Source organism: Pseudorasbora parva, chromosome 24 (genome assembly GCF_024679245.1).
Source record: "Pseudorasbora parva isolate DD20220531a chromosome 24, ASM2467924v1, whole genome shotgun sequence".
NCBI lineage: Eukaryota > Metazoa > Chordata > Actinopteri > Cypriniformes > Gobionidae > Pseudorasbora > Pseudorasbora parva.
Genome location: NC_090195.1, coordinates 19,008,405 through 19,027,413, shown reverse-complemented (window position 1 = coordinate 19,027,413; position 19,009 = coordinate 19,008,405). Strand labels below are relative to the sequence as shown.

Sequence of the window (19,009 nt, the reverse complement as noted above, 5' to 3'; positions counted from 1 at the left end):
GTGGGAAATTAAAAAATGTCTTTAACTTTACTTGTTTATATGCATTGAAACTGTTTTGAAAATCCAATTAGTCATATTTGTGATGGTCTGAGTGAATTATGTGACTACAGACCTTGAAAATAAGGCGAGCAAGCCTTCACATATATATGGAAAAAAGAATACGTTTAAACTATTTTAAAGCACTATATATATATATTTTTTTTTTTTTTTTTTTTTTTTTTAAGAAATAAAAAAAAAATCACCACCATCATCTGAAGATCACTGACAAATAATCATAATCCAAGACAGTTGAGGACAACTTTAAAATTGTAACAATGCACACTACCATTCAACAGTTTGGGGTCAGCATGTTTTAAATACATTATTCAGCATGGACACTACATTTATGAAAAATATTTTGGATTAATTTAATTTGAACAAATTAAATTGATCAAAAATGAAAGTATTTACCTGCATAACATTATTTCAAATAAATACTGTTCTTTTGAACGTTCAATTTTTACCAAAAAATTAAGCAGCTGAACTGATTTAAAAATGAGTATTATATATATATATATATATATATATATATATATATATATATATATATATATATATATATATATATATATATATATATATATATATATATATATATATATATAACATGATACAATTTCAGTATATGAATGGAATCGTATACCGTGATAATATATATATATTATCACGGTATACGATTCCATTCATATACTAAAATTGTATCACGGTGTACGATATTATCACGATATTGAAATAAGTTGCAAAAAAAAAGTGTTGTTATAGCACAACAACTTTAAGAACTATTTTTGTAATAACAACAATAACTGAATGTTTAAATACAATAAAACAAAGTTCCAGATATATATATAGCTTTGGAAAAAATTAAGAGAAATCAATGTTAAGTGGTCTCTTAATTTTTTCCAGAGCTGTAAAAGTGCAATTTTCAAACAGATTAAAGTGCAAAAGAATTAAGCTATAAAGAACAACAGGTAACAAATTACTATAAGGTCTCATTATTTAATGCATTAACTAAGATTAAGCAATAGCTACATTTGTTACAGAAAGCATAATGTTTTTGTTAATGTTAGTTAAGAAATACTGATCATTGTTAGTTTTATCTTAGGTGCATTAAAAAAAGTTATTTTGTTATTAAACAGTAACTAAGAAATAAACATTACTTAGAATAATTAATTCTATATGAGTATTTTTCATTGTCAGTTTGGTAATAATGAATTAACATGTTAACTAATGAAGTATGTCTTTTGGACAAATAATCCAAACAATTCTAATAATTAGGGCATGTTGCAGTCCAGATTAAAACATAATGTTTAAATTTGAAAATAATTATCCTATTTAAGTCTTTAAGTATTAAGTATTTGGTGCTGTGAACATTGAGATTACAAAAACGAATGGCTGTTTTAAAAACTTCACTAGTGGTTGCTTTTGTTTGCGGGTTTCCGGGGTAATCGCTGCATTCTGCACTTCATCAGCGCCCTCTGCTGTTGTGTAAGCGGCACTTCAGCAGCGGGTCTCCTTCACTCGTTCATGTGCTTCTCATTTACATCTGAGCGCGTGTCCCTTTGACGCAGAATACAGCGGTGTTGAGCATTTATACAGTTGATGGGCAAAGTATTCTTGAGTGCATTATAAAACATTTAATAATTGTTAATAAATTATTATTTACGATATTTTGAAATGCCCACGACAACAATATCGTGCATATTCATTATCGTGATATATCGAATTACCGAAAATCGGCACATGCCTAATATATTTTATATATATATATATATATATATATATATATATATATATATATATATATATATATATATATATATATATATATATATATATATAAATAAATCACAATATAAACAGTTTTCACTATATTTTGATGAAATACAAATTAAATAAATGCAGCCTTGGTAAGTATAAGAGACTTTTGAACAGTAGTGTGCATGCTATTGCAATGAACTTTGAACTGCTGATGGCGCTAGAGGGATTGAGAGAAGGACCCTAAAACTTGTACCATGAACACTGAGGGCTTTCCCAATCACTGTGCCAAAGGGACCGACAAACTCCAAGAGGATGAAAAATAATACGAAAATAACATCTACAAAAGGTGCCTACAAAACTTTGGTTCTTGGGACTAATTAACTAACTATCTACGGTATGCTGAATTAATTTAAGTCAGAGGGATGTTTTACAGGCCATACCTCTGAGCAGCGTGATGACAAGAGACGTCTGCTGAGCCAGACTGTGACGCAGGGAGGGGTCTGCAAACACCAGCTTCCTCAGCATGCATATGCTGGGCTCCAACATGCAATCCATGCTCTAGATAACAAATACAAAGCCTGAATACAAAACCTTCTAGCATCAATAGATCCCCCCCAGACAAGACATAATTGAGATGGTCTGAGCCTCCTGGAACTACTGAATAACATACAGTAAGATTTTTAAAGTCTTGGATTATCATCAAAACAACATTGACACTGTATTGACCCTAGTGATTGGAACTTTTGAAACACTGCTTTGTAAATACCTCTGTGAATCCATGACAACAGTGTCTAGTACTACATATATGTTTTTTTTTTTTTTACCTGATTAACTAAGCTCTCCATAAAACAAACAAAACAAGCCATTGTGCTTTCACTGTTATACGATAGGGGGCACTATTACATATCTTCTAAAAGAGGACTGAATTGCCTGATTAAAACTGAAAAGAAGCAGAAACAAGTAATATCATATTTTAGTAAGCAGATGCATACATTGATTTGTACTCTAGACTCGGACTCGGTATCGAGACCATATTTGAATGGTCTCAGTCTCGTCATGGACTTGTGTACATTTGGACTTGGAATTGACTCGTACTTGAACATATTAGGACTCTGACTTATTTCCGAGTCCAATTCATTCATGATTATTACTCTTATGTTAATATTTCTTTAAATTGATGTTTGTCACATCCAATGATGTGTGTTTTCTAAAGCGCAACTGCACATGACTAACGCAAAGATAGCAGGACTCAGGTCAGGAAGGATGTCATAAGGAGCGAGCCTCTAGGTCTTAACTATGTGTGGAAATGTCTGCTACATCATCTGTTATTCAGATTGCATATAAGAGCTCAAGGAGTTCATATGTTGTAAGACTAAAAAAAACATTCTGTGATGTGTAAATTCTGTGGTACATCAATTACCGAAGCAAAGGAAACAACATCAAAATTTTCAACGGCATGTTGAGCGATAGTACAAAGATTAAGAACTAATAATTTCCGTATTTGCAGAAAATCTCAGCATTTTGACAGCTAATGCTTAGTAGTTTGTTCGTTGTAGAAGTCTCAACTGTTATTTTTAATATATTTACTGTTTACAAAGTAAGACAAAAGTGATTGAAGATTTTGTTTTTCAGCACGACCTGGCACCCAACACTCTGGATGAGCTTAAGGCCGCTATCGAAGCATCCTGGGCCTCCATAACACCTCAGCAGTGCCACAGGCTGATTGCCTCCATGCCACGCCGCATTGAAGCAGTCATTTCTGCAAAAAGATTCCTGACCAAGTATTGAGTGCATAACTGAACATAATTATTTCAAGTTTTACCTTTTTTGTATTAAAAACACTTTTCTTTTATTGGTCGGATGAAATATGCTAATGTTTTGAGATAAGAATTTTGGGTTTTCATGAGCTGTATGCCAAAATCATCAGTATTAAAACAATAAAAGATGTGAAATATTTCAGTTGGTGTGCAATGAATCTAAAATATATGAAAGTTTATTTTGTATCATTACATAATGGAAAATAATGAACTTTTATCACAATATGCTAATGTTTTGAGAAGGATCCATATATATAGATTCCTCATAAGTGCCTGCGTGGATCGGTCAAATGAGGAATCTATGTAAATATATTCTATGATTGCGCCAGCTCTCTCTGGTCTCGGTATTGACTCAGACTCGACCCTCTCTGAACTCAGACTCGCCTCGGACTCGAATGAGCTGGTCTCGTTTACAACACTGGATACTTATGTAAAATGCAATCACCTACATTAAATGCTATATCAATTAAAACTGCTTCAATGTTACCGAATGAAATGTTGACCAAATGAAATGTTGACTGAATGAAATGTTGACTTTCAATAAAAAATTTAGAATTGGTTTAAAAACGTGTTTTATGCATGTTAGAGTTTTTGTTGCATACACCATTGTGACAAGCAAGCGTCACCTACTTGTGCCATTTCAAGAGGTTTTAGGGTGCTTTTACACTTGGTTCGATTGCCCGGACCGAAACCAGAGTTCGATTGCTCCCCCTCCCCCTGCCCTCACTGGACTGTGTTTATATTATATTATTTAGCGAACCATACCGGAGTTCACATAAGCCAGACCACTTTTTTAAGCGTATTTGGGTACAGTTCGCAGGTGTGCACCCGAGTTCGGAAGACAGCGTTTACATCATCCAAACAAACCGAACTCTGACGTCAATCGAACCCAGGTGCGCACCAAAAGTGCTAGTGTGAAAGCACCCTTAAACAGTGAATTGTGAAGCAAGTGGTTCAATTGATTGAAAGTTTTGAAATGCTTCGTTTCTCCCATCACTAGTTAAACCTAAGGAAAACTATACATCTGTGATAAAGTACTGCACTCCTAAGCTGTTTAGAGCACTGCTTTTGAGTCATAGTTCATCACGATCGAGTCTAGAAGTTTTTACACAATCAGAACTGCAGTCATAACATTCACAGTGAAACTATAACAACACAAAAAGTAAGACAGCTTCAAAGCCAAGGCAAGTAGTCAAAACAAACAGCCAAAGCAGTGTCGTAATTGACGGTAACCGCACTAACTAGGCATGGCAAATGGAGGCGACATATCGGATTCTGCTCATGGCGTACTTGCCAGACATTTCTGTGTATAATTCTCGCTAATTAGCCATATTAGCAGGCTGGAATACTTGACAAAGCTGGCAGCTTTCAGCCTAGGGATGTACAGATCATGCAATAGATGCGAATTAAGACTGACTCACTCTTGACTGACGCCATTAACTCAAGCATCATGCCCAGACACCAGTTTCCTGAATTCATTCATGATAAAAGGCTCACTGACAAAAGTGAATGTGAGGTTTACCGCCACATTGTTGTTGACACACTCCGTGATGAAAGATATGAGCTTGTCTGATAAGCCCAAGGCCTTTAGCACCACATGCATTGATGAATCTATAAAGAACATAATGAAATATAAATTAAGACTGGCTTTGCTTCTAGCACATGTTGAAATATGTTATCTACTTTGTCAATTTACATTTCAAAGATCAAAAACATGCGTCGAAACACTTGCATTTGGTTTGGTTTCTAGAGAAATGGACTTCACTCAGAATAGACAAGTTTAATTTAATGTGAACGACAATAGGTCACTCATTAGGTTATAATGTCTAAATGAATGTAGAAGATAAACTCTGGACTGGAAAACAGGTAAAACAAATCTATTGAACATCTAACATCTACATCTAGTCCTCACAGTCCAAGTTAAATATGGTGTCTTCCCAGCCTAAAGTTACTATATATTTTGAATTAGATTTCATTATATTTTGTTAAGTGCAAGTCATTTTATATTGCTCTCATTTTTAATAGTTTTTTTAAGTTATATAGTTTTTATTCAGAATTTAAGTATTTATGTTTTAGTTTATTTAGTTTGTTATTTTAGTACTTCAATAAAAATTAAATGAAAATAAGAAATATTGTCTTGCAACTAGCTGAAGTAAAATAAAAATTTGTTTTAAAAGTAAAAGTTTTATTTTCAAGAAATTGTTGTTCCATAGTTTGAATAACATTTTTAGATTTAGTTGATGATAATAACACCAGGATGCATGAATGTATTCCTCACCTTGCAGAACAATAGTCAGCTGATCCGCTGCAGAACTCCGCAAAACTAGATCCACCGTTTCCGATTTAAGAATATTATACAACTTATTTACAGACTCCACCTGTTTAAACAAAAGAACGTTTACCGAAGATTGTGTCAACTCAAGACCACTAAGAACAGAACAGAGCAAAAAAATGTCACATGGTGTCAATGCCAATAATAACTACTTTATACAGTGGGTTCAAAGCAACACTAGAGTGTATTATTAATAGGAAGCTGAGTGAGGGCAGCATTTTACCTTCACATATGACTTGTCTGAATTGCTCAACTTTATGTCCACACTCTTATTAAGAATGTAGAGGTTTGGTAAACATGACAATGTGGAGCTGTCCAGGGTTGGTCTGGAGTTGCTGACACCCTCAGCACTGGTCAGGTGTGGTAGAAGATGTTGGACTGCTTTATTCCTCACACTAAAAGTTGCAAACATTGCAATGGTATTTACAAACTTTGGGAAGAAGTTATTAAGATCAATGTCAAAGCTGCTCTTTTACATTCAATGAAAGTAAATGCTGACCAAGACCAGCAATGTTTTCTGTAAATAAAAACTTAGCTCTGTTAGCCCTTGTGAAAAAGTAAACATTAGCATACTTATTATTATTGTACTTATTACTGACATGATATATTTTAAAAAATATACAATATATATATAATTATATTTCAAAAAATATAAATATACGATTATTAGGAACACCTGTTCAATTTCTCATTAATGCAATTATCTAATCAACCAATCACATGGCAGTTGCTTCAATGTATTTAGGGGTGTGGTCCTGGTCAAGACAATCTCCTGAACTCCAAACTGAATGTCAGAATGGAAAAGAAAGGTGAGTTAAGCAATTTTGACTGTGTCATGGTTGTTGGTGCTAGACAGGCTGGTCTTAGTATTTCACAATCTGCTCAGTTACTGGGATTTTCACACACAACCATTTCTAGGGTTTACAAAGAATGCTGTGAAAAGGGGAAAACATCCAGTATGCGGCAGTCCTGTGGGCGAAAATGCCTTGTCGATGCTAGAGGTCAGAGGAGAAGGGGCCGACAGATTCAAGCTGATAGAAGAGCAACTTTGACTGAAATAACCACTCGTTACAACCGAGGTATGCAGCAAAGCATTTGTGAAGCCACAACACACAACCTTGAGGCGGATGTTCTACAACAGCAGAAGACCCCACCGGGTACCACTCATCTCCACTACAAATAGGAAAAAGAGGCTACAATTTGAACGAGCTCACTAAAATTGGACAGATGAAGACTGGAAAAATGTTGCCTGGTCTGATGATTTATGTTGAGAAATTCAGATGGTAGAGTCAAAAATGACCACCATGTACCCATCCTCTGATGGCTACTTCCAGCAGGATAATGCACCATGTCACAAAGCTCGAATTATTTCAAATTTGTTTCTTGAAAATGACAATGAGTTCACTGTACTAAACAGTCACCAGAACTCAACCCAATAGAGCATCTTTGGGATGTGGTGGAACGGGAGCTTCGTGCCCTGGATGTGCATCCCACAAATCTCCATTAACTGCAAGATGCTATCCTATCAATATGGGCCAACATTTCTAAAGAATGCTTTCAGCACCTTGTTGAATCAATGCTCCATGGAATTAAGGCAGTTCTGAAGGCGAAAGGGGGTCAAACATACAAACACAGTATTAGTATGGTGTTCCTAATAATCTTTTAGGTGAGTGTACACTGAACAGAATAATAAACACTTTTGTTTTTGCCCCCATTTTTTTATGAGCTAAACTCAAAGATCGAAGACTTTTGTATATGTACACAAAAGGCCTATTTTACACAAATATTGTTCACAAGTCTTTCTAAATCTGTGTTAATGAGCACTTCTCCTCTGCCGAGATAATCCATCCACCTCACAGGTGTGGCATATCAAGATGCTAATTAAATTGCACTTGCACCTTAGGCTGGCCACAATAAAAGTACACATTAGCAATAATGAAGTTGGAATTTAGTATACAGGTCCTTCTCAAAAAATTAGCATATGCGATAAAAGTTCATTATTTTCCATAATGTAAAACCTTCCATAATGTCAACCTTCAAATAATTATGTTCAGTTATGCATTCAATACTTGGTCGGGAATCCTCTTACAGAAATGACTGCTTCAATGCGGCGTGGCATGGAGGCAATCATCAGCCTGTGGCACTGCTGAGGTGTTATGGAGGCCCAGGATGCTTCGATATCGGCCTTAAACTCATCCAGAGTGTTGGGTCTTGCGTCTCTCAACTTTCTCTTCACAATATCCCACAGATTCTCTATGGGGTTCAGGTCAGGAGAGTTGGCAGGCCAATTAAGCACAGTAATACCATGGTCAGTAAAGCATTTACCAGTGGTTTTGGCACTGTGAGCAGGTGCCAGGTCGTGCTGAAAAACAAAATCTTCATCTCCATAAAGCTTTTCAGCAGATGGAAGCATGAAGTGCTCCAAAATCTCCTGACAGCTAGCTGCATTGACCCTGCCCTTGATAAAACACAGTGGATCAACACCAGCAGCTGACATGGCATCCCAGACCATCACTGACTGTGGGTACTTGACACTGGACTTCCGGCATTTTGGTATTTCTTTCTCCCCAGTCTTCCTCCAGACTCTGGCACCTTAATTTCCGAATGATATGCAAAATTTGCTTTCATCCGAAAAAAGTACTTTGGACCACTGAGCAACAGTCCAGTGCTGCTTCTCTGTAGCCCAAAGTGGCTTGAGCTGGGGAATGCGGCACCTGTAGCCCATTTCCTGCACACGCCTGTGCACGGTGCCTCTGGATGTTTCTATTCCAGACTCAGTCCACTGCTTCCGCAGGTCCCCCAAGGTCTGGAATCCTTCCCACAGACTTCCCACTGAGGTGCCTTGATACAGCACTCTGGGAACAGCCTATTTGCTCAGAAATTTCTTTCTGTGTCTTACCCTCTCGTTTGAGGGTGTCAATGATGGCCTTCTGGACAGCAGTCAGGTCGGCAGTCTTAAACTGATTGTGGTTTTGAGTAATGAACCAGGCTGGGAGTTTTTAAAAGCCTCAGGAATCTTTTGCAGGTGTTTAGAGTTAATTAGTTGATTCAGATGATTAGGTTAATAGCTCGTTTAGAGAACCTTTTCATGTTATGCAAATTTTTGGGGACAAGAATTTTGGGGTTTCATGAGTTGTATGCCAAAATCATCAGTATTAAAACAATAAAAGACTTGAAATATTTCAGTTGGTGTGCAATGAATCTAAAATATATGAACGTTTAATTTTTATCATTACATTATGGAAAGTAATGAACTTTTATCACATGAGAAGGACCTGTCTATAAAATATTTTCACTTATATATAATAAATGCATTACATAATATGTTTAATATTGAATACTAGTTCAAATTATCAAGTACTTTACATGTGCTTTAGTATGTTAGAGGGTTCCTATACACAATTTTCATTTCAAAATTCCATGGTTAAAGACTCAAATTTCCAAACCTCTCGGTAAAATTTTCAGGACATATTAAACATAAATAATTCATACAGCATTATTTTCAGCTTTATATTTGGTAGTACAGTCATCTGTCAATATATTTATTTTCACCGGTTTTGTGTTTTAATTGGCTTTCTCAAAGTGACATGCAGAGCCTCTAAAAAAATATAGATTTTTGAATGCACTCAAGACATGCGCAGAGGAATATGTTTGTTTACGCATTACACTTTCTAGAGCATAGATGCACATGAATTAGAGATCCATTTACTCAAATGTGTCTTTCCTTAGGGTAATACCACAAATATCAAGGCCTAATGTCCAATTTAACACATCCTCTGTGGCAGGGGAGACATCATGACATGGCTGATGGCACAATACGGCTGCCAAGTTCAAGGTTCTATAAAAAAGACAGGTACTGAAAAAAATAAGTGTTCAAAATGTGGCTTTCGTTAGGGGAGTACATCATATTTCAAGGCCTTAGGTCTGCATTACCGCATACTCTGTGGCAGCCAGAATTCACACTGCAAAATGGGCTGATGGTGCAATAGTTGGCTCAGTGTGCATTGTCCTATATGCTAAGTTTAAAGGTTTTCTTTACCCAAAAATTAAAATGCTGTCATTAATTACTCATTCTCATGTTGTTCCATACCTGTGAGACCTTCGTTCATCTTCAGAACACAAATTAAGACATTTTGATGAAATCCAAAAGCTTTGTGATCCTTTCATAGACAGAAACACAACGATCACTTTTAAGGGCCAGAAAGGTAAAGAGATCATTAAATTATAGTCCAAGTGACAACAGTGGTTCAACCTTAATGTTATGAAGTGACAAGAATACTTTTTGTGTGCACTTTATTCAAAAGTAACAACTTTATTCTGCAATTTCTTCTCCTCCGTGACGCTCTTCTACGCGACACAGCTCACACGTGTTGCTCAGCCAATAGTGGGCCGCCGTTCTGCCATATAACTCAGAAGCGTTGCACTGTGTGAATAGCCCAACAGTGTGAATAGCAGATGAGAGTGACAACAAAGAGAAGATATCGTTGAATAAAATCGCTTTTGTGCACGAAAAGTATTCACTTCATAACATTAAGGTTGAACCACTGGAGTCACATGGACAATTTAACCAATCTCGTTACAATCTTTCTGGGCCTTGAAAGTGATCGTTCTTTTGCTGTCTATGTGGGGTCAGAAAGCTCTGGGATTACAACAAAAATATCTTAATGTGTGTTCCGAAGATGGTCTCACAGGTTTCGAACGACATGAGGGTGAGTAATTAATGACAGAAATCCTTAATCATTAATGGTTTCTCATGCGCAAATGAAAGTCTGTATTTTTTTTATTTTTGCAAAAGTCTTTTTAGAGGCTCTGTAATACGGTGCTAAGATCATGAGAAGAAACCCACAACACTTATAACCTGCATTTTTGCATAATAAAAAACTGCACCTTGAATTCATTCAGTTGTGTTTGACAGTCACTTAAGAATAACTAAACTGCTGCCATGAAAACACTTTGTGTGATACATTTATTTCCTTAAATTCTTAATTTTCTATTATAGAAAACTAATTGGGGTATAGGAAATGCAAATATTTTTCCATACTCTGCTTTCTTTTTTCCTTACGTTTTCAGACTCAGAAATTACTCAAATCAAATTCCGTACCATGTAGGAACCCAAGATCAAAGAAAGAAACAAACTGCAATTTTTAATAGCGCGGTTCATTGTTTTAGGAAACCGAAAGTAGACTTAACTGGACTTTTATTTCACATTATTATATTATATTCTGCAAGAACATTTTTTAAAACATTAAGATTTGTACACTAAGTGAACATTCAATGCAATGAATGGCACTTCTTTTTCACATGGGACGGTTCTGTAGCTTCAGAAAACTACAGGAATATATCCATGTTAAACTACTTTTACAATGCTTATTAACTTTGACTTTCACAGTTCCCATTCTTTTCTGTTGCAAAAAAAAACAAACAATGATAACATTCTACAAACCATCTCCTGTTGTGTTTCACAGAAGAAAATGATATGGGTGAGCAAATGACAGAATTTTCATCTTTTGGTAATTATTGCCATAAGGTGGTGAAAGAAATCCAAATTGATGTGCACTTAAACTCACGTGTGATGCTTGGCGAACAGAAGCCGGAGGACCATCCTTAGTCTAGTAGGCGGTGAACAAACCTCATCTTCCTTCTCGGCAGATGCTTCACTTAGCAGCAAGATACAGTTTCCCAGGGCGTCCTCAGTACCGGCATAACTCTAATATGCATAAACGCACAAAGCTTTAAAATGGCAGACAATAGACTTCCAAAACCTAAATACAGCTTGGAACAACAATAAATAAACACACAATTCCGACAGACTATTTCACCACTGCTTTATTGACAGCACAAACCAATTACTGAGAGGCTTCAGCTAAAATGAATCAAATGTGTTGACCTTGACAAGATATATGAATATTCAATGGCACTCCAACCCCACCCTTCAAAAAAATGAAACGCAGCTTTGGTCGTTGAAAAGTACAAGATAACCGTGTTTAAAATAGAATGCAGCGTTAGATTCTGCCTCGGGCGCCTTGCAAACACGTTAATATTACATTGGAAATTATTTTTTCAGCCAAGTTTGACGGTTATATTGCAGCTTTGTGCTTATGTGTGTGTGTGTGTGCGTGTGCGTGCGTGTGTGTAGAGGTGTGGAGAAAGGGTGTTTGCACCTGTAATATAGGAATGACCGGGTAAAGTGCCTCATTAAATCTGCTCCAACTTGCAGCTGTCATCATCAATCGTCCCTTCAGCAGATAGAGTAGAATATCCTTGGCAGCAGCGCTCACCTTTGGATCACACATAAAGTTAGTTGATGGCGCTATGATTTTGCACTTACAACAAGCTACCTCATCCAAATCCACCAAATGCCACCTAAAGCAGTGAGAGGGCATTTCCAATGTCAATTATTAGTTTAGCATGACCTCAGTAACCCATTAAACATACAGCGTTGATGCATTATTTATTAGTGAGCTGTGTATTGCTATATCAAAATATTTCTTCTTTCTATATTACTGGGTGTCTCGCTGGAAACAGGAAGATGAATAATTCACCTCTCTTGCTTGGTCTTGAAGGCCAAACACACTGATCTCATACAGGACACGGGAGTGAAGCAAGAAATTCACTCCGCTGCAGATGGATGAGGCCGGTTTGGCCACATTCTGAACTCCCAAGCACTCCTGCAGGTTGAGAGCAGCAAGTTAGTGTAGGGATATTACCATCTACAGAGTTCAAAAGTCACCAACACCGTATGTGAAGGGTAATCGAATTGCTAGGAAATGTAATAGTAATTCAATGTATACTAGATACACACATTACAAAGGGTAACAGCATTTTACTCCCTGGAAAAGGAAGAACTCTTAACTAAAATATTCTATTTCTGTCTGGAAGTACCAGGTCATCTGGTGTTCAAGCTTTCCAATCAGTCCAAAAGATACTTTGGAATATATTGTAAATAGTTCTATGCGATTTTAAATAAATATGGGGTTTGTGGTTGGTAGGATTTTTTTTATGTTTATTTAAAGATGTCTCTTATGGTTATCAAGGCTGCATTTATTTATTCAAAGATGCAGTAAAAACATTTACACAAATATTTGTGTTGCTTAATATTATTGTGGAAACTGTGTTTTTTTTATTCTTTGATGAATAAAAAAGGACAGTATTTATTTGAAATATAAATATTTTGTAACATTATAAATGCATTTCTTTTCTGATTAATTTAATGCATCCTTGTTGAATAAATGTATTAACTTTCAAAAAAACAAAGAACTTTTTGGTAATGAAAATGTTATTTAATTACATATTTATTGATAATATAATTAATATAATATAATATAATATAATATAATATAATATAATATAATATAATATAATATAATATAATATAATATAAATCTACATTTAAATTGCATTAACACAATCTTAAACCCACAAAACCATTGAACTTTCTGTTTGAATATGTATACACACATAAACATACACCGATCATCAGACATAACATTATGACCGGTGACAGTGAAGTGAATAACACTGATTATCTCTTCATCACAACTGTTAGTGGGTGGGATATGTTAGGCAGCAAGTGAACATTTTGTCCTCAACGTTTATGTGCTAGAAGCAGGAAAAATGGGCAAGTGTAAGGTTTTGAGTGAGTTTGACAGGGGCCATTGTGATGGCTAGATGACTGGGTCAGAGCATCTCCAAAACTGCAGCTCTTGTGGGGTACCTATCAAAAGTGGCCCAAAGAAGGAACAGTGGTGAACCGATGACAGGGTCATGGGCGGAAGAGGATCACTGATGCACGTGGGGAGCGAAGGATGGCCCGTGTGGTCTGATCAAATAGATGAGCTACTGTAGCTCAAAATGCTCAAAAAGTTAATACTGGTTCTGGTAAAAAGGTGTCAGAATACACAGTGCATTGCAATTTGTTGCATATGGGGCTGCATAGCTACAGACCAGTCAGGGTACACATGATGGTCCATGCTGAAAGTGCCAATAGTGGGCATGTGAGAATAAGAACTGGACCAAAGAGCAATGGAAGAAGGTGGCCTGGTCTAATGAATCACATTGTCTTTTACATCACGTGGTTGGCTGGGTGCGTGTGCGTCTCTTACCTGGGGAACACACGGCACTAGAGAGCACTATGGGGAAAAAGGCAAGCCGGCAGAGGCAGTGTGATGCTCTGGGCAATGTTTTGCTAAGAAACCTTGGGTCCTGCCATCCATGTGAGTATTACTTTGACACACATCACCTACCTATGCATTGTTGCAGACCATGTACATCCTTTCATGGAAACAGTATGCCCTGATGGCTGTGTCGTCTTTTAGCAGGATAATGTGTCCTGCTACAAAAGCAAAAATGGTTCCGGAATGGTGTGAGGAGCACAACGAGTTTGAGGTGTTGAACTGCCCTTCAAATTCCCTAGATCTCAATCCAGTCGAGCATGTGTGGGATGTGCTGAACAAACATGCCCGATCCATGAAGGCCCCACCTCACAACTTACATGCCTTAATGGTTAAAATATTAGGAAATTTGTCATAATGTTATGCCTGCTCAGTGTATGTGTGATTGGTGTAATTGAGTCCAATTTATAAAAATCATTTGTTCATAAATCTATAGTCGCCATTCTTCATTGAGAGTCAACATTGAACTGTGTAGGAAACACTTTTACCCTAGCAGGTGGTAGTCCAGCAAATCAACCACCTAAAGATTGTTAGATAATTAACAACTTTGAAACTATAAAAACTACACATTTCCAGTAAAAATAGTTAAGCTGGAACTTTCAGTTCCAAATCTAGGTGAACTTCCTCCCAGTCTTTTCTGTCACTTATCTACTGGAAGTGGCTCAAAATAAGCCCTAGCTCCCCAATTTTCACTGCACATCTTGTACCTTCAAAATGCTCAGAGTGCAGGAGTAAGTTTCCACCTTCACTGGGGACAGAGGGTGAGACAAAAGCTTCAGAAATATCTTCTGGCTCTCCGACTGCATGAGCGGGCTTGCTTGTGCAAATTTCCACCTACGGAGAGACACGATTTTTTACAGATTTTTATACCATGACACTTCTTCCACAGTGCCAGACAAAACAGCAGATGTCAATGGCATTTTTACTGTTTCTATAACTGTGAGCAACTTACAGGTAGGAGCAAATCTGGACGCATTCCTTCACCATCGGTAGGTGCTGATGGTATGGAAAAGCATCTATTCCTTGATCAGCAAGCTCCAAAAGCTCATGCCAATTCTTATCGCCCTGTAAAGAAAAATTCAACTTGAACCATTTTTACTTAAAATTCAACATAAGCGTGAGTACATAATCTTGTAGTGAGGTAGTCCCTTAAAGTTGGCATGAAATGGAAATTCATTTCTTCCTTATTGTGAGGAAAAGAATGTAGGGAAAATGTACGGTGGAACATCATATTTGTCCATTGGGAATTGATTGGATTGTTGAGGTATTTATTGTTCCTGCCCCTTTATTTTTTATAATTAGATTACCTTTTCTGTCATGTATTGTAAATCTATAAAATCACTAATAAATGTAATCTTTAGCAAATTTCAACTTGAGTAAAAAATTATATATTTTAGTTTGTGTTTTGCTTTAAATTTACTTAGACAATAGGTGTAGAATTTAAAAGGAAGTGTATGTAAGATTGTGGCCAAAACTGGTACAGCAATCACGATCCCCTCTCCCCTCCCCCCTGACTCGAGGTTGCCACATAGGCTTCAGGATCCAGCAGGCACGTTTGTAGCTGCAGCTGTGGTAAATAGAGCAGTACTGGCAACCCGGATGCCCAAACACAACTGGTGGGTGGAGCTTCAGGCCAAAACACAACATGTCACCATCAACATCAGTTGAGGGCTGCAACAACAACTTTTAAATGACAATATCCTGGCTGGACTACTGTTGTCACTGATATAAGTATTTGAAATTAACATGATTTCTTAATGTCTAATGACATATCAGGGCCATTTTATGATTCATTGAAATACCTTTCTTACATACAGTTCCTTTAATATCGACCATAGCATAATAAAATAATCATCAACTTATACTTTTTAAAGGACAACTCCGGTGAGAAATAAACCTAGGGGCAATTAACACATGGTTATCGAGTAGATCGTTCTCTGGGATGCGTTTTCATGAAAATCGAGTGTAAAGAGTTTTATCTCTAAAAACAGATTAGCTTATAACGCTAGTCTATGGAGCACAGGGTAGTGAAATTAAATCACTAGTTAATATCACTAACAAGGCTTAAAAATAGCCTCACACTAACACTGTAGCATAATGAGGGTCCCTACATGCAAACCGAAGCATTGAGAACTTTGTAAGTGTACAAACAGTTTAATTAGAAGACACTTTATAAAGACAGTGCATTACGCATTCACGGACAGGCGCCATCTTGGAAAACAGTGGGGGGGGGGGGGGGGGGGGCAATCATTTTGCTAGATAAGACCATATTCCTTGTCAGGAATCATGCAGGACTTTTTGAACCCATTCAAAGCCCTTTGAAACTGCTTTGATTTGGACCATCATTGGTTGCCATAGAAGTGCATTATGTGGAGAAATCCTGGAAAGTTTTCCTCAAAAAAACTATATTTATTTTCGACTGAAGAAAGAAAGGCATGAACATCTTGGATGAGATGTGGGTGAGTTCAGGAAATGTTCATTTTGAAGTGAACTAATCCTTTAAGGCATGCACAGAAAGAAATTATTCTAGCTAGAAGTTTGTAGTTTTTGAAAGATCCAATCATTACCTCAGCCTTTAGCAAATCACAAAATGACTTTAGCAAATCAAAAAAAGTTCAATTGCATTTCCTTCACTATTTTGACAGATTTCCAAGTGAAACAGATTTTTAAACAAGAAAGGAAATGTAGAGAAGGGCTTGTTTTGGTCTATCAGGAATTGACTGGAACGTTGGATCATTGTGGTTTGCTTTTCTGTGAGCCAGTAAACACATCATCAGAAAAGACTAATTTTGCAAGGGCCAGTTTTTTGATCAAAAATTACAGCGGCACATCAATTTAAACAAATAATGACGTCCACGGATAAATCGTTTATAATAAATACTGCAATATTTCATTAAAAATAAGAATAGGTTATTTTGATTTTATGGGGACTGATTTATTTAGACAATAGTGTACAGTTTAAATATCGACTACATTTCTTAATAATCAATCCACTAGAAGAAATATATTCTTCTAACAACTATCCTACATGTTAGTAATTCTTGAAAATTTCCAATCATTACCTCAGCCTTTGCATCCTTTAAAAAGGTGCAAGTAGCCTCCATGCAGTGAGAAACGCGAGATACTCTACGATACAGGCTGTATCTTTCAAAGCAAGCCTGCTCTAGGTACGCCACGGCTGACTCATGGATGAGGGGGTACGCCACACTGAAGGATGCATCAAGACACAAGAGGAAAATGGCAGCCACTGTACTTTCCGGAAGGTTATCTCCAGCCTGTTTGTAAAGAAAACACACATATGGTAATAAACACACACGTGCACTAAACAAGCACACACACTAATGAATTTGTCCATAATTAGTGCTGTCCTTAGGTCTACAGCTTAACTGAACAATTGACCCTTTTACAGCGACTTCTGGTGTGTTTCACGCTCTCATTTGTTTTAATAATGACCATGAAGGACATGGCCATATGTCCATGGTGGCACGGCTTATTAATGTCTAAGAATGGCACAGCCATATGTTCACTCACCTTCTCCACAGGTAACAAGGTTTGCAGGAGACGTATTGTGAAAATGGCAGTGCCCGTAAAGACCATTCGGTGGTGGATCAGAGACGATTCTGGCTGTTCTGAGGAAGTCATATCATGGTGGTAGCACAAAACGTCTCCCAACATCTCTATACATGCTTGTAATTTCTCCCTCTTTTACAAGACAAAAAAAACAACATAGTACAAAGAGACTTATTGATCTCATGTCATTTTCCTGCCAGCAGGGGGCAGCAAGAGTCCTGTGCATTTCAAAGAAAGTTTTCAGATGACAGCAGTTTTTCCAGATAAAATGCCATGAGCGTGTATTAAAGATCAATGAGGGAGAGAGGCATGCCGTGAAATATGCATAATCATATGCGGCGGGGAACGTTCTCATAGGTATGCACACACACACTAAGCACAATGAGTTTAAAAAGATTTCTACAGGCAATAAAAATCACTGGATGAGGTACATTTGGAAATCAGTGTAATGCGACCTACATAATATTTTGTATGCAATGCATTGATGTAAATTTTATGTAAAATACTCGTAAGCTAAATGAGAATAGTAAAACTTTACAATGAGGTTGTGAATGTTAACATTTGACTCAACACTAAATATCTACATTTAAAAACTAAATATGTTCAAATGATTTTAAGAATTATGAACGAACATTAAAGTGTTCATTTATATAATATAATATAATACAATGTAATGTAGTGTAATATAATTTAATGCTGACAAAGCTTGTTAGTTAAACCGTAATGCTGACATACAGATGCCTTTTAAAAAATAAGTCTCAAAACATTAAAGTTAGTAGTTAATGCATTAGGTATAATGAACTAAAAATAAAAAAAAACTACTAATTATTTAAATGAAACTAAAAGACCTGATGTTTTTAGTCGTCAGGAGCAAACAGGGAATTCTAAGGGGTAAACCTGGCCTAAAAAAACAATGGTTGTGCCATGACTGATTTGCGCTGATAGTTTAACGTTCTACAATGACCATCTGTCCCTCAGAGTAAGTAGAATGTGTGTGATGGAGCGGCGACAGGTGTGTGTTTGTATGCACTAATGCAGACATCAGCCTCATGGCTGTGGATCTGCACTGTGAAGGAGGGCTGTTAAAGACACTTGCCAGCTCTGTCGCAGTCAGGCTGTGCTCGTCCCACACCTCGGGGGCTATGCTGTCTCCCAGCAGCCCCTGCGCCTCTGCCAGCAGCTCTAGCACCCGTTGGAAAACCTTCAGGCTTTCTGAGAAGGCGGGGATGTGTGAAAAAAGAAGAGAGGAATATGATGAGCGATGGAAGCACACGTGTGAGGGGAACGGCAGCAGCTGTGGCTGCGTTTGAAACAGGAAAGAG

At 36.9% G+C, this 19,009-nt stretch overlaps 1 protein-coding gene across 1 annotated transcript in view; it reads right to left on the bottom strand.

Moving 5' to 3' along the window:
• The window catches only part of rttn (rotatin), a 97,441-nt gene that overhangs the window by 67,785 nt on the left and 10,647 nt on the right, over nt 1-19,009 (bottom strand). The window contains exons 10-21 of the mRNA XM_067435475.1: nt 18,784-18,899; nt 17,649-17,819; nt 17,180-17,392; nt 15,070-15,182; nt 14,825-14,951; nt 12,489-12,614; nt 12,108-12,224; nt 11,514-11,653; nt 6,170-6,341; nt 5,893-5,992; nt 5,137-5,225; nt 2,238-2,355 (exon numbers count right to left, since the gene is read on the bottom strand). Coding sequence (XP_067291576.1) covers nt 2,238-2,355; nt 5,137-5,225; nt 5,893-5,992; nt 6,170-6,341; nt 11,514-11,653; nt 12,108-12,224; nt 12,489-12,614; nt 14,825-14,951; nt 15,070-15,182; nt 17,180-17,392; nt 17,649-17,819; nt 18,784-18,899 — 1,602 coding nt within the window. The remainder of the gene's footprint in view (nt 1-2,237; nt 2,356-5,136; nt 5,226-5,892; nt 5,993-6,169; nt 6,342-11,513; nt 11,654-12,107; nt 12,225-12,488; nt 12,615-14,824; nt 14,952-15,069; nt 15,183-17,179; nt 17,393-17,648; nt 17,820-18,783; nt 18,900-19,009) is intronic.